The sequence below is a fragment of the Cololabis saira genome, chromosome 5 (genome assembly GCF_033807715.1).
Source record: "Cololabis saira isolate AMF1-May2022 chromosome 5, fColSai1.1, whole genome shotgun sequence".
NCBI classification, from domain to species: domain Eukaryota; kingdom Metazoa; phylum Chordata; class Actinopteri; order Beloniformes; family Belonidae; genus Cololabis; species Cololabis saira.
The window spans coordinates 45181115-45197301 of record NC_084591.1 but is presented as its reverse complement, the minus strand read 5'-3'; the positions used below and the strand labels follow the sequence as shown (position 1 = coordinate 45197301).

The window sequence follows — 16187 nt, the reverse complement described above, 5'->3', positions numbered from 1 at the left end:
GACCCCAGTCCCACTGCTGCAGCCTTCCCAGCAACAGGTAGACACACTGATAATGGACTACATCAGGGGTGTCCAAAGTCGGTCCTCGAGGGCCGCAGTCCTGCATGTTTTAGTTGTTTCCCTGCATCAACACACCTGATTCTAATTAACGGTCGTCACCACCTTGTCATCAAAGTCTGGATAGTTCTGTTGATGACCAAGCTCCTTGTATCACGGTTTGATAAAAAAAGGGACACATCTAAAACATGCAGGACACCGGCCCTCGAGGACCGACTTTGGACACCCCTGGACTACATTGTTGGAGATTTACAGCCTGAGTAAAGTTGAAAAGCCACTAGGACAATACATGATTGTTTACAGCAGGGGTCTTAAACCTTTCCTTGCATCATCACACCTGATTCTAATTAATGGTCGTCATCAGCTTGTCATCCAGGACTGAACAAGTTTGTTAATGACAGTCATTTTTATCAGGGTGCTGAAGCAGGGAAATATCTAAAACATGCAGGACAGGGACCTGAGGACCAGGGTTGGAGACCACTGGTATACGGTGAACAGTTTTAGGATAGGGGGGCGTTTAATTCGTACTTCTCACCTAAAAATATTGAAATGAACTGAATTTGAACTAGTTCAAAATGAAAATGGTGAACTATGAACGTGAACTGTTCATTTTTAAACTATGTGAACTGAACTTTGAACTAGTTCATGAGAGGTATGAACTTGCACAACACTGGTGATTGGATATAGATAATTACATTTAGCTGTTATATGTTACATTTAGGTTACATAAAAAAGTGTTTAACATGGAAATGATAATCCACTCACATTATAACCATTGTTCTAATCCCAGTCGCAGTGATAAATAAATAAAAAAACACTACCTTGAGTGTCTTTGATTTATTAATTGAATTTTGAAACATTAAAAATGTTTAGCTTTTATTTTAGTGGAAAATCATTCAATACTTAATGGGCTTAAATGGAATACTTAGATGTGTAGGTGTAGGTGTAGGTGTAGGTGTTTGAAATAGTTATGACAGATCAATTGAGGAATCCAAGAACACAATTGATATATTTCCCACTGTGGAAATCAAGACTTGTGAACAAGTCTCTGTTATTATTGGCTGAATGGCATGTGAACTGTTGGAAATGGAGCTGGCAATAATATGTGACAGAGAGAAATTGTGGTGTAGTTGTTGGAAAGCAGGTGTCACGTCACCCATTTCAAACCCCAGGAAATAAATATCTTAAAGGAGAAGCTCAAAGAATAGTACAGGACTGCATGGTTCTGTCAGAAAACCTGTATTCTGATTTCTTTATTGGCTTCATTCTTCACATGAGGACTTTTGGGATGTAAACTGCAGCAACAATAAAATATCGAGGTAAATGTTTTGGTAAGTACTTATAAAGCCCCTCAAAATCTGTCACCGTGACAACTACTTTGACTACTGGGGAAAAAGAACAATAGTCACTGTCACAAAAGGTAAAAAAAAAAAAAAGCCTTTTTATCTTCATTCTGAAGTTGTTACATGCTACACATATTCACATATCATAGTGTGATTGTGTTTTATTGCTGGGGGAAAAGAAAGAGCGGTCACTCTCACAACAGGCACAGCCCACTGAGGTCTAACTGTAAAACATTTAGACATCACACTTCATTGTTGTCTATGAAGCTTTTGGATGTTGGACATGTTAATTGTGATGATGTGATGGTAAAAGGCATAATGGTTAAAGTTACTTAAAGTAAGTATATTTCTGTCTCTATCTCAAATGTTTATATTTATATTTTTGAGGAACTTCCATGCAGTTCAGTCATTTCTGTAAAAATAAGGAATTTTGCAATAAAATTTGAACTCAGTAAAAAAATCAGCTGTTGTTAAATCTTCTTTTTCTCAATTTTTTAAGTTCAGAGAAGAATTATATTCTATCACAGATAATAAATCAATAAAACATACCATGAGTATTATGAATCTGTGATCAGGTTTTAGCACAACTGCGGAAAAGGCACAAGAGTCACTGTCACTTCGGGTGGGAAAAATTACTGTTTTCTAATTAAAGAAATAACTTTCAAAAAACTTTACGTTATTTTTTATATTTTTCCTTATGTATTCATTGCATGTAATCATTCAAATAATGACAAATGTTACTTCTCTTTAATTGTTTTTTTGTCTTTTTTTAAAACAGAAGTTTGAATTAAAATATCTTTTTACCCATTCCTTGATTTTGGTTGTAGTTTTAAATAATACATAAAACCAATCAGGGTTTTTAACACTTTGATCAGTCTCATCTCACTGTATAAACTGGGGAATTTCACAGTTGGTTACCTTTTCGCTCTATAATTACTGAACTTGTAACTAAAACCTTTGGCAAAGTCATGAGAAGAAGTCCATCTGATGGTTTATGTAAACAAACATGAGATATTTAAATGTGCTCTCTGTTTCTTTTACTGGCATAACCGCACCTCACACCTGCTGTCTGCAATGCTCTGCTGCTCTTTGTGTGGTTTCACTTCTGTATTTGGTCCCATTTTGGACCTGGGTGTTACACAAAGCTTCCTCTCTGTACAAACTGATCACTCCTGTCAAACTCAACATCCGTGCAACGGACTTTCAGATCCATTTCTGCACGTCTACAAAACCAAACTTTGTAAAACCACAACTCTGCCATCAACCCCAAAAACAGACACACTACACTTAGAATTAAGACTCATGTCAAAATGTGTCCGTGCACGCACATTAAATGGGTGCACAGACACATTTTACACTACACGGGCCACTTTTTTCTCATATACAGTATGAAGAGGCTTGATTTCCCTGTGGTTCCAGAGTAATGTTTTTTCTGCTAGTTGTGTGACTTGTTTTCTGCTAGATGTGAAGATAAGACACAGTCTAGTTAGAAACATGAGCGTCTATATGGCGAATAGTCTGGTTATGAGGATTTCTGTACGTTCTGTATGTAACTTAGTCAAGGCGTACCGTTGATGTGTTGTTTTTTGTGTGCGTTTCTTTTTTTTAGGACTATCTTTGTTAATGTCCTTTACCTGCTATGCATTATAATTCATAAGTGCATTTATACTGTTAATGTTTGTTGTGATTTTTGATGATTGTTTCACAATTAAATAAGTGAATATTAACATGTTTTAAGATTTTTGCAATGATTTTTTAAACAAAAACCTTATTTATTTCCAGAATAGCGACAGAACATCAAGTACATAAAACAATCTCAACTGAATTGAAACACAGAAATCATAAATCGTAAGAAAATTGTGGTTTTTAACTTGGTATTTTATATTTATTCATTGTCTTTCCCAAATTTACAGACTTCATATCAAACTTGACATCTGTGAACCTGCTGCTTGTAGGACCTGAAATCAGCCGGACTGGTGGTTTTTGAGTTTAGAGTATCCAGCAGGAGTTTTCTGGAGGCCTCTCACTCTGTGACCACAGGCCTGGGCCTCCTGAACGGGTGAACCTGGTCGGAGCTGGACTCAAGTGTGGACAGGATCTGCTCCTTCTTGTGGATGTAGAGCTGCTGCATGAAGAGTCCCTGTGGAGGCTCCTGCAGATCTCGAGCTCTTTGCTCGTCACGAAGCTGCTGCTGCTGCTTACTCTGAGCCCGCAGGTCGGCTTGATGTGCCACCGCCGTCTGCCGCTGCCTGCGGACAGAATCAAGTTACACAAGTTTCCTAACAAGTTACAGGAAACAACAGCAACAGCACTGTGAGTGCAGGTGAGGTATCGTACCGAGTTCTCTTCTCCTTTTCCTTCATATTTTCCTCCTCCATTGTCCTGCTCAGCTTCTCGCTCTCTTTCTGCAGCTCTGCTTGTTTCTGCAAATTTTCATTCACTGAAAAAACACACACACACACACACACAGTAGCTGTGAACAACTTATTATACAAGCATTAGCAACAGTGTAACATCTGTTAGCATGTCTAAACTATTCATGGTGAATTGTTCATCCATCAGCGTGGCAGCTGTAGACTTCTGCTGTGAACCTGCATAACATCATACAGTCAAATGGCGCTTTTCCACTAGTGCCTACTCAGCCCGACTCAACTCGGGTTTGGTTCTTTTCCACTAGGGGTCTAACGTGCCGAGTAGATACTTTCCTGTAACTAATCTGCCGAGGTTCTAAGCTGCTGAGTCGGCTGTATCTGACATCATCACACTACAGGCCACCGATTGGTCGGGGGGTTGGACGTCTCAGTCAGGAGGAGAAAATCAGGTAAAGAGTGACGGCGGCTTCTTGTTCATTTTATTCAACCAGCAATGGCAGCAAAGGTCTGTTTCTGATCCAACTCTGAGGTGCAGATGTTCATAAACCTGGTGTCTGAGGAGAGAATTAAAAAGGGATCTAGACGGGCGATAAGGAACGACCAGATCTACCAGGAGCTCTGTCACTTCATAGCTGCTCACGGCTCCAGCTGACTTTTCAGCAGCGTCGAGACAAACAAGCGTTGCCGCTTGAAGCTTCTTTCACTCTCATTTTTAAACTTGGTATCAAACACAAGCCACAGACCCAGCAGCAAATCTATCATCTCCTCCAGGTTCTACATCTTCGTTGTTGTCTTCTTCGTTTAGATATACAATCAAATACGTCACAGCAGCTTCGCTCCAACCTCCTACGTCTCATCTGGGTATTGAAAATAAACGAGGGCATGGCGAGTCGAGTCGGGGCTGAGTAGGTACTAGTGTAAAAATGCCATTAGAAAGGTGAAGTCGGGCAGCTGCACGTTCCACAAAAATCCGTAGAACCAATCCTGGTTACAACTCATTTTAAAGGGCCACAGGGAACCTAAGTTAGCAAAAACTACATGGAAAAGGCCCTGTAGATGGAGGTTAATGGAAAAGTATGAATGATATAGGGGTAAAAGGATAAAGAAGTTTGCCATCATGGAGGAGCTCAGAGTCCCTGCTCCTGCACATCCAAAGCAGTGAGTTGAGGTGGTAAGGACTGGATAACCCAGTGAAAATGGATGGATGGATGGATGGATGGATGGATGGATGGATGGATGGATGGATGGATGGATGGATGGATGGATGGATGGATGGATGGATGGATGGATGGATGGATGGATGGATGGATGGATGGATGGATGGATGGATGGATGGAGTAAAGAAATGCTTAAATGTCCAAGACAAACATAATGAGAAAATCTGAAATACTTACTGACAGTTTTAAGGAAAATCTTTAAAATATTTGTGCAGCTGAGTTCATTTTAAGAAAACGTACAACGTCTTCAGTGATGAAAACTCTGAGTGTCAACAGGTTCAGATTCCTTACGTTTGTGCTGGATCTGCAGGCGGCGGGACTCCATCACTTCGTCCATCATGCGTCTTTGGGCCTCTCTTTGCAGCCGGCTCTGCTCTTTTCGTTTCATCCATATCTCGTTCAGTTTCTCCTCTACCAGCTGCTCAGCCTCCTCCTCTTCACGTCTCTTCCTCTGCAGCTGCTCGGACAGATACCGCCGGTACCTCGCCTGGTCCTCCCGCAGTATTGCCTGAATATAACAGAGTATATAACATCAGACTGAAAGCTCTTAAACTTTAAATCTCTTGCCTTCTCAACGGAACAAAAGACTGATTCTCTGTGTTCAGTTTGAAGCAGTAGAACTGCAGTCCTCTGATGCTACGTGCTTAGGTCGGCTATAATACAGCTTCAAATGTATTACTAAATCTATTAATCAAAGGATGTACTCTGACTGATAAAAAGTGTGGTAACAAGTTTATTTGTAATGTTTTTAAATCCAGATTGTTCCATGATTTTTGCAGAAGGATAATTCGACAGGATTCTTGCGTGGTAAATATAAACACATTAAACCAAGCGCATTCCAAATTTATTAAATGGCCTATTTTGCCTAAAGTTAAAGAAGTACATTTTAAAATTATGAATAAGGTTTATCATGTGGCGGAATCTCTTAAAATATTTAAATTTGAGGTAGATCAATGTTCCTTCTGCAAAAAGGATGAAGAAACACTGGATCATTTGTTTTATCAATGTCCTTTGTCTCATTGTTTCTGGACAGACATACACAATTGGATATATATTAAAATTATTAATGTTCCACCTTTTGAATTAAGCCACATTATTTTCTTCATGGATGATTTGGAATTTTCTGTTTCTGATATTATTAATATGATTTTGTTACTGGGTAAGTACTATAGTCTACTTGCCAGCAATGTGAACCCGGAAATGTTGAGTACCCCAAAGTTTTATGTTAGAAATGTACAGTATGGGTCCCCAGCATTTAGAAACTGCCGGATGCTAACTTGCATATGTTGGGCAATTAGCATAATTAGCATAATTAGCATAAATTAGCATACTCCAATATATGGACAATATTTCAGCAATTGCTTGGCCAATTTGGACAATATTGGAGTGGTTTTGGGGGTTATTGAAGATGCTGAATCCATTTCTGACATTTTCAAAATTCAAAATGGCCGTTTAAGCCAGTAGTGGCCATATTTCAACTCCTTCTGGGCCGATTTTGATGAAGTTTCAGTCAGTTTAGAAGTTTTGGAAGATGCTGCATCGATTGGACTGGACAGATAACTTACGTATTTGAAATAATTGAAACAACTCGGTTATAAATTGTAAGATATTTATGAACACAATTATCCAAACAGTGCAGAACATGTACATTTTAATTCACCATTACACTCTGAGGTGACTCGGTATTGACTTGGGTATTGGAGGTAACATAGGCAGGTACCTGCACAGGAGCTCGCCCAGCCTCCGCTTGTTTGTCTTGTTCTTCATCACTTTGTCGCGGCTAGGTAGAGGGGTTGTCAGTGAGAGTTGGTACTCTGTTGAGCTCTCCCCGGCTCTTCTCTGCCTCTCGTGGTCTTTGGCAGAGACTTGCTCATACCGGTCAAAGATGACGAACGTTTGGGTGATGTAGCGATTAAGCCTGCGCCCTATGCTGGCTGCAAGGTCAGTCACGGTGCCTGACGATGGCCACACCACGTGGTAGATAAGCTGCGATGCATCAACGAGTACAATGTCTGCTGGGTGGGGATTGGGGACAAGGATTCCAAGATGCTGGACGATCACAGACTTGTTACCCTTTCTGAGGCATCCATACTCATCGATGATGGATGCAGGGACCGGGCCGAGCTCGTAGTCAAAGAGGGCAGAGAGCTCAAGTCGTCTCTTGTTCCCCACCACCAGCAGCCGAGCAAACAATGCCTCAAGGTCACATATGATCTTCCCATTGACCTTCACTCCTTTTTTCTTGAATTTCATTGTCACCACCTTATTTGAGATGGGCGCATGAAATCCCCCAGGAAGTGATGAAGAGAACCGTGTGCTCATGTTCTGTCCAATCTTCAGTGCATCTTGCACATTGACCTTTCCATCCGTCACCTGGTCGTTTATGATATGGTGGAGGGTAGTAGTCTCTGTGGTGAGTGGGTGGGAGTTTTCCCATAGCACTCTCAGGATTTTAGCCCGGTCCTCTGCGTCCAACTCCCGCCGTCCTTTGCCCTCTTCTTTGTGTCTGTTGGGCTTCATTGTTTTATCCAATGCTTCAGCATCATTGTACATCTCATCCAATGACTTGGAGAGATGGGAGCAGATACCAAAAGATTGGATCCACACGGCGACCTGCTCGGGGTTGGTGGAGATGCCTTTCATGCCTCCTACTCCCTTCCCTTGCTTGATGCATGTCTGCTCCCCAAACATATCACCACTCACTGCAGCTGCACCATCTGAGTGGCGGCACACATGGCTTCCGGCGAGTAGGTCATCCTTGGCAGTAGCAGGAAGGTGCTGCATGTCACGCAGATGCCATGTGATCCACCTTGAGTAGTGATGATGACCGGCGGCAAAGAAATAGGGCAGCATCTCTTCAAGGCACTGTTGTTGCAGCAGCCAGTCACCCTCTCTTTCTGCTCGCCAGAACCTGTGAGCTATTAGGGTTGGGGTGATGAAGCAATCCACCCATAGCCGGCCTGTGGGGTGATCTCTTGCTTTCTCCAGTAATGCCGTTATCTGCTCGTGAGTCTTCTCTCCCTCCTCCAAGAAGTCATGAAGAAGAGCAGACACAACCATACGGAAGGCTCGCATAGCCTTGGGCCAGGCCTTTCCATTGAAGATGGATGTCAGGCCTCCAAATGATGCACCTACTAGCTCCTCCACACCGGTTGAATTCATCAGTTCTCCGATTGAGCCGTTGAAGGACATGAGAGTGTGCATCATCCCAGGTCTGAGCACCACTGATGACCATCGCTGTGGATCACTCCACTTGATCAGGCATGCGATCATGTACAGCTGCATGTCAAACGTTATATGACTGTGGCTCATGCCGAGCCGCTTGAGTGATGTGTCTAAGTAGGCGATGGTACTGAGCACTGTATCAGAGTGGGCAGGGGGCGAGTCAAGCAGTGGTCCAAAGACACTTATCGTCTTCAGCTTAGGAGCACTGTCATCACCATTGCGATCTTGCACAACATTGTAGGCTGACCAGTCCAGGGGAAGAGGGGAAGAGTGGAGCTGACAGAGCCAAGCAGCGTCCTTCTTCTGTGCTCTTGAGACACTCTGTTTGATGGCATCTTGGATAGCATCAGTTCTTGGGACTTCTTTCAGAGCTGGTGGAGTCATCTTCTTGGGGCCTGTATAATGTTCAATGACAAAACTGCTCCCTTCTGCTAGACAAAGTTTCCCAGCTTCGAGCTTCGTCAGACGGGGTAATTTTAGTGACATGACTCCACCACCAGGAGTGGCTCCTCCAGTGAACAGGATACCTGCTGGATTCTGCACAAACTGAGTGGCCATGGCATGAGTCGTGCGGCGACCATTGGGTGTGAAGACCACAAGATCAAAATTATCACCCCAACTGTGGATAGGGCCGATGCGCTTCTCCAGGCCAAATGTGCGCAGGTACATATCTGGGTCCTCAGAAGCATATTTGGCAGCTGACTTCCGGAACCGTAGGACTTCATCATAAGTAGTGACAATACCATGCTCATTTAGGCTCTGAACCAGTTCTGAGCTACCATGTTTATGGTGGAGTTTCACAGCAAGCCCCAGAGTTGTCTGATTCCAGCTCCTACTGATGTGCTGCTGGATGCATTGAGCAAGTGTAAGTGATGGTTTAGTCACCTTTCCTTCCTTGGACACGAGACTGGAGACAAGCTTGAGGAGGGTTGGACTTGTGTCTTGTATGACCTTGTTATGTCGGAAGCTGCCAAGGTCATATTCACGGGGCAAGGGAATATTCCGGACCTCCGCCCGCACTCTCCTAACAACCTTGGTGACATCATCATCATCACTAGAGGTTTCAGCTTGTTTTACTAGTTTGAGTGACTTACCAACGCACTGTCTAAAGCCAACAATAGTCAGGCACCCTTCAACCCTCAGTACAACTACAGTGTCACCATAATAATCACACAAGTTGGATAGCATCTGCTTCCTGCAGAGGTCCCCCGAATTAGCTACATATACATCGTGTAACTCTGACACAGTCCAGGTCACCGACTTGTTTGCATTCATATGGTCAATGACAGCAGCTAAGCAGCTATCAACTGGTTTACAACTACCACTTGCACTTGAGTCAATAGACACCTTCCTAAAATCATTGTAGCACTTGGTGTGATACTGGGCACCAGCTGCAGGCAGGTGCAGGACGCCATTCACCCGTAGCTCCACTACCCTAGCCCAGTCATCCTGTCGCTCATCACATTTAGACAAGATGACGTCTTTGAAGGATGGAATATTTGGTCTCTCTACAGTCTGGCATTTTTTAACTGGCTTCCACCTTTCAGGGTGTTTGGGGTCTTTATGTTCACAAATAAGACCACAGAAAAGACAATGTATCAAATACTCAAAGGCAGATACTTGAGAGCGAACAATTCGCTTTCCTGGCTGACTATGAGTTGAGTCTTACTTGCGTTTAGTCACATTTCTAGACGTAGAGGTATATGAGCTATAACATGATTTGTGACACAATATGGAGGCTGATGGAGCACCATGGGTAGCAATGATGTTTGACAAAGTCTCATGTATAGCTGTATCTCCGAGCTCTTCACTCCTATTAAGCAGAGTAGCTATGCCTTTAGATCCGGACGTTTTGAAGTCATTGTCCTTGCCGGCGCAGGGCGCGAATAGGCATTTCTTCCCTGACATGCCAATCTGAAATAAATAAACAATGCTTAATATAAGGATAAATACAGATTTCAATGAATCAAACCTTTGTATGCAGTTGAATTTTAATAAATATAGACTCAAATCTTCTCTGTGTAGTTAATAGATGATGCATCTCGGCAACTTACAGTGCAGCTGCAACATGCGTCAGTCAGATGTTGAATGAGGATGTATGCACCTGATTATGAACACCTACAATTTAAATAAAATGGGATTAAGATAAAAACTCCTTGAATCATAATAAAAATGAATGGCTGGGTTCCACCAACCAGGAATAAATTAAATTGTGCGTATTAGAGAAGAATTCACTAGGTTTCCTAGATATCATAAGCATTAGCTAGCTATGCTAATCGCGAGTAGTATAGCTAGCTAACATTTGCTCATTAGCTAGCTAGTTAGTTATCGTTAGCCTGTTGGCTAATATAAGCATAACGCACTTTGCCAACTTTTGATAGATTATATTAAGACACTTAACGGTATAATAAAATGCTATTGAGAGGGAGAGATAGCCTACAGATAACATAAGCCTACATAAACTGTCCACCATCAAGGCATCCATGAGTAGAGTTACTGTTAGGTATTCTAAATGATGAGGTAACTTTTTTTGGTAGTTGTGGTAACATTAACTGTTGATGTATTAATTACTGTGGATTAAGTTTGTCTTTTGATTTTACTCAAACTCCCACCATGATATTTTAACAATTTAAACAACTCCAGAGATGGTTTCAAAATAAATGGATATATAAAAAATTTAAATGAAATATGCACTACATACACACTGTAATTGTGGTTATCTGCTTCTATTTGATCTACTTACTTGCATTGAGACAATAATCCATATATAAAAAGCTGTGTTTTGTCCTACTTACCATCCGGCCGTTATTCCACCCGCAGCAGTAACCACAGCGGCAATCACACGTAAATGACACAATGTTGCGCAGCAAAAAAACGCGAGCAGAACTGAAGAAATTTGAAGAAAATGTATCTCTTAACATTCACACCAATGATATTGAGCTCTCTTGATTCTGAAATGTAAGACCAATGTGTTAAGCATATCAATAACCTCAAAATCAACTCAAAATTCATCAAAATCGGCCCAGAAGGAGTTGAAATATGGCCACCTCGGGTTTAAACGGCCATTTTGAGTTTTGAAAATGTCAGAAATGGATTCAGCATCCCTGATAACCCCCAAAACCACTCCAATATTGTCCAAATTGTCCAAGCAATTGCTGAAATATTGTCCATATATTGGAGTATGCTAATTTATGCTAATTATGCTAATTATGCTAATTGCCCAACATATGCAAGTTAGCATCCGGCAGTTTCTAAATGCTGGGGACCCATACTGTACATTTCTAACATAAAACTTTGGGGTACTCAACATTTCCGGGTTCACAATAGGGCTCTATAGGCTGGCAAATAGACTACTAAGTACCATATTCATTGTGCCAAATGGAGAAATTGTAAACCCTCCTTCCGGGGTTTTATTAACGATTTTTAGATTTTTTTCACATGTCTCAAAAGAGTAGAAAACCAAAAATGCAAGTAAAATAAGTCTAGACATTGCTCGTTATTTGTTATTCTAATTTAATAATTCCTCTCCTTTTCTATGCTCCATTATGTGAATTTAAATGCTTAATTTATTTTGTTATTCATATGCACCTTTTAATTCATAGAGCGCCTTGTTTTTTTGTATTCCTTACAATAATCCCCATTTTTTTATTTTTTCTTTATTTTCCTTTCTTTTCATATTGCATTTAAATTGATATTTGTCCATTGTCCTCTTTGAGAGTTTGTATATTTTCAATAAAGTTTTGTTTGTGCTGGTCTGCTGCATTGCAGTATACTTGCATATACCTTTGTGTCCACGGCCTCCTGGCTCTCTTTGGCTCCCTGTTGCAGCAGCTGTTCCAGGCAGCTCATGTCCAGCTCCATCTCCTTCTGCTGCTCTTGGGCCAGCCGCGTCATCTTCAGTCGCAGGTCTTGATCCAGCTCGTGTCGGCGGCTTTCCTGCTCCTGCAGCTTCCGCTGCTTCTCCCGCTGTCCCTGCAGCAGTTCAGTCTGGCTCTTCTGCAGCTGCAGAAAGAGCAGAGTTACAGAGCAACCGTGTGGTTGCTACCTGACTTCATACCGGAAGGGGTTGTTGTACTTTGTAATGTCCTATTACCTGTAACATCAACAGATACTGAAACTGTAAAAATTACATAAACTTTTACATTGATCAGCCACAACAATGAAGACCGCTGGTACAGATAAAGATACTGATTATTTATTCCACGGTCTGTGTGAATACTCGATGATATCTTTAATATCATTGCGCTGGATCAACTGCCGGGTGGTAACCACGGCAACGGAGATTCAGAGAAGAAGAGCTGATTACCGCAGAACAGCGACATGAGTGATTTTGTCATTTCTTTTAATTTATTTGGTGAATTTAACATTTTTGATGACTGGGATGCAGAAGAGGAGAGAAAAGAAAATAGGCGAGCGGAGCTGAGCGGACTAGAATATCTCCCGTTGCTAAGTCGTATCTCAGGTCTGTCCTAGTTACTGGAGAATCAACACTGTGTCCATTACATAAGGACCTTATGGGACGGTAGTGATTGTTCCAGGTATTAGTCAGACCCTAAGGTGTTACCAAGGAAACTGAGTTATAGCTTGTTAAAAAAACTTTAATTTTAATTAAAAAACTAAAATTTACCAGGTTACAACGGCTGCAGACGAGAGATTAAATAGTCTGCTCAGCCGCTCAGCTGTGGCTTGTTATAAAACTAATGATTTCAACTGAAAACACATGAAAAGGATGAATAACTGATTTAATATTTATGTTTTTTGGTAAGTGACCGTGGTATAAGCGGGATAATGCCCTTCAAGGTGTCCATTAACATAAATATATGGACTTTGCGGAGGCTTCACTCCCCCGCGTCGTCCATATATTTCTGATAATGTACACATCGAAGGGCATTATCCATTACATAATTACATCTAAATTTGATAAATCAGCTGAACACTTTCAAAATTTGAAAATGATGTACATTTACTGAAAATAAGAAAAAGAGTTGTAGCATCTCTACTACTGCAGCTTTTGTGGGAATGTACTGATTAGTGTGGAAATTCTTACTCCTTTTTGTTTTAATATTATTATTAATGTTCATTATTTCAGGATGCACATCAAGCTTCATTGTAATGTGCAATGCCAACAAAGTGCAAATTTGCATTTCATAATACATTTTCTGTGGTGTAGTATATACTTGCACTGACTACTACTTGACTACTACGACTTGTGTTTCTATGCATGTCTTGCAGAGTGAGGAGCAGACCCGCAGCTGTGCCTCCTCCCTCTTCAGCTCCTTCTCCTGTTGCCTCCTCTGCTCGGCCTCTTCCATCTGACTCCTGAGAACACTCAGCTGCTCCAGATCTCTCCGCCGCCGCCTCTGCAGGAGGGCACTCTCGTGTTCGTCTTTGGCCCTGCGGTCGGCCTCCCAGAGCTCGTGGAAGAGCTTCTCCTCCTGCTGCTGTCGCTGCTGCTCCTCCTCTTGGCTCCTGAGTTGAGCAGCTCGCTCTTGACACACCTGTTTCACCGTCATCGCACTCTGGATGCTGCGCAATTCCTCACACTGCTGCCTAATCTCACGGACACACACACACATACAGCTGCTTATAGAGGGTCTGCATTGACATCACTTCCCCACCGGACCAGCCCCCTTACTCGCACTGAGTGGCAAAAACAGCTGCAACTAGCGGAGAAGACGGGATAACAGCCGGACGGCTTAAATTAAAGGCAGTTGGACTTGACAGTGACCCGTACAGTTACCCCAAGAACCAGTGGTCCATGGACATTAATATTTGGTACAGTTACCAAGAACCAGTGGTCCATGGACATTAATATTTGGTACAGTTACCAAGAACCAGTGGTCCATGGACATTAATATTTGGTACAGTTACCAAGAACCAGTGGTCCATGGACATTAATATATGGCCACATATCCAGTTTCCCGATATTTATATATACTTAATTTCTACGCCGGGGAAATACACGAAGCAAAGCTTGAAGGCATATAAAAGTCTTGAAGGCAGTACTTCAAGGCAGGATTTGTTGGCGAAATTAAAGTGATGAGGACACCGAACTTTATGATTTGACCGTTTAACATTAGCTACCCAAAAATCCAATATTACCTGATACAAAATGGGAACTGCAAATCCATGTTTTGGTGCCTGAAATCCAGTTGTTTCTGTGAATTGCAGCGATTCAATTGTCTCCCTTAAGCTTATTTTTCGGCAGTCTGTAAAACGATAACTCAGATTTCTTGTTAAATCTATGAGTACAGTCGATCGCACAACAGCTTTTTCCCATTTTAGATGTTTTCCAGTTGCTCAAACTGAAAATTTACGCTGACACCCAGTCTTTCTGACACTCAGTCTTTCTGCCACTCAGTGGGCGTAACCCGCTATGAAGTCGCATCTGTGACGTCATGCGCATTCCCTCTATTAGCTGAAGCTGTTTTAATCGAGTGGGAGGATCTAAAGGAGATGCTAGAGGAGTTTCTGAGGAGGTTTGTTCTACAGTGGTATTTGACCTGAACAGCTGATCCATTTTGTTTGACACCAGTTTCTGCCGATCATTTTCCTTCCTCTCCCTCAGAATTCGGACTCTCTCCTTCATCCAGGTTTTCCTCTCCATCTCTGTCTCCTTCTTATTCTGCTCGATCTCCTGAAAGAGCTGCCGCTCCTCAGCCTCCAGCAGCTGCCTCAGTCTGTGGACACAGCAGAAGAAGTGGAGACAGCTGCTCAGGCTCTGCTGCAAATGAACCTGAAATAACCTGGAAAGTAACCTGTAAAAACACTCAGCAACTTGCGGACCTTTGTCTGCGCTCGTTCACATTGGCGTCGTGCAGCTCCAGCGCTGTTTGGACCTGTCTCTTCACAGTTGCGCTGACATTGCGCTTCTCTGAGTTCTGCAGCCAAGAGGGCATGAAATCGCAGGTCTGCTTGTCTCCACTGCTGTCCAGGATCTGTTTCTGGGTGGCTGCCTGCCACGGCGCCTGCTGGCTCACGTGGCCTGGCTGGCTCCACCGTGACTTGACTCTCTAACACAGGAAACAGGAAGTTCCTCAACTCACAGGTAAACTTATGCTGCATCCGAAATTCCATACTTCCACCCTAATGAGTAGCAAAAACAGTATGTGAGATTTTTTAGTGCGTCCGAAACATTAGTACCTACTCAATAGTATGCCCTATCCATATTCAGTCTGGAGAAATGTATTAGGGTGGACTGATGGACACCAGCTAAGCAGAAACTTCCCACAATGCAATGCAGCGGTGTTTGGTTGTTAAGTGCTGCGCAGATACGTATATGTATAATATTAAGTATATTAATATTATTATATCATATTAATAATAGAATATTCATATATATTAATATTATGGCAGGATAAACAGGAAAGAGCGGAGCGGTGCTGCTACTGCTGCTGTGACAGGAGTTGTTACCATGGTAACAACTCCTGTCAACCCCTCACAAAGGCAGGAAGTGACGTGTGGCTCTGAGTATTACGTCCGAATTAATGCATACTACTGATATTTACTCAAAAGTGTGCCATACTTAAGTATACTTTTTGAGTATATACTGTTTAGTGTGGCATTTCGGACGCACCGTTACTCTCAGTCACAGTTAAAGTTACTATCCATTACACATGCAGAGCTGAAGTACTTTTCAACTCTTTCTTTTCAATTCTTCTTTTATGATTACACTTAAATTGCTCTGATTTATTTTAAATTCACTATCATTGATCTTCCCCTTAGTAAATTCATATGAATGCAAGATCACTTATGGTAATTACTTCTCACAATAAATACTTTTACTCTTGGTAATTCATATTTATTCAAGATTTTATCTTGAAATTTGACTTTTATCTTTTATATTTCTAAATTACTGTAATTGGGCTTTTATGGATTTTTTTTTTTTACATTTAATTGAACATTATAGCTTTACTTCTATTCTAGTAGCAGGTTATTCTGCTGTTACTAGTAACTTACACAATCAAATATTA

The 16187-nt window shown here is 41.8% G+C and overlaps 1 protein-coding gene across 1 annotated transcript; it reads right to left on the bottom strand.

Annotated features, from left to right (window-relative positions):
* Positions 1–3223: 3223 nt before the first annotated feature.
* On the bottom strand, positions 3224–15136 carry cfap53 (cilia and flagella associated protein 53). The gene is made up of 7 exons (XM_061722246.1): positions 15001–15136; positions 14718–14894; positions 13461–13764; positions 11998–12216; positions 5281–5497; positions 3738–3840; positions 3224–3649 (listed from the first exon to the last, which is right to left on the bottom strand). The coding sequence occupies exons 1-7, from the start codon at positions 15111–15113 to the stop codon at positions 3424–3426; spliced, it is 1359 nt and encodes a 452-aa protein (XP_061578230.1). The 5' UTR covers positions 15114–15136; the 3' UTR covers positions 3224–3423.
* Between the last annotated feature and the right edge of the window lie 1051 nt (positions 15137–16187).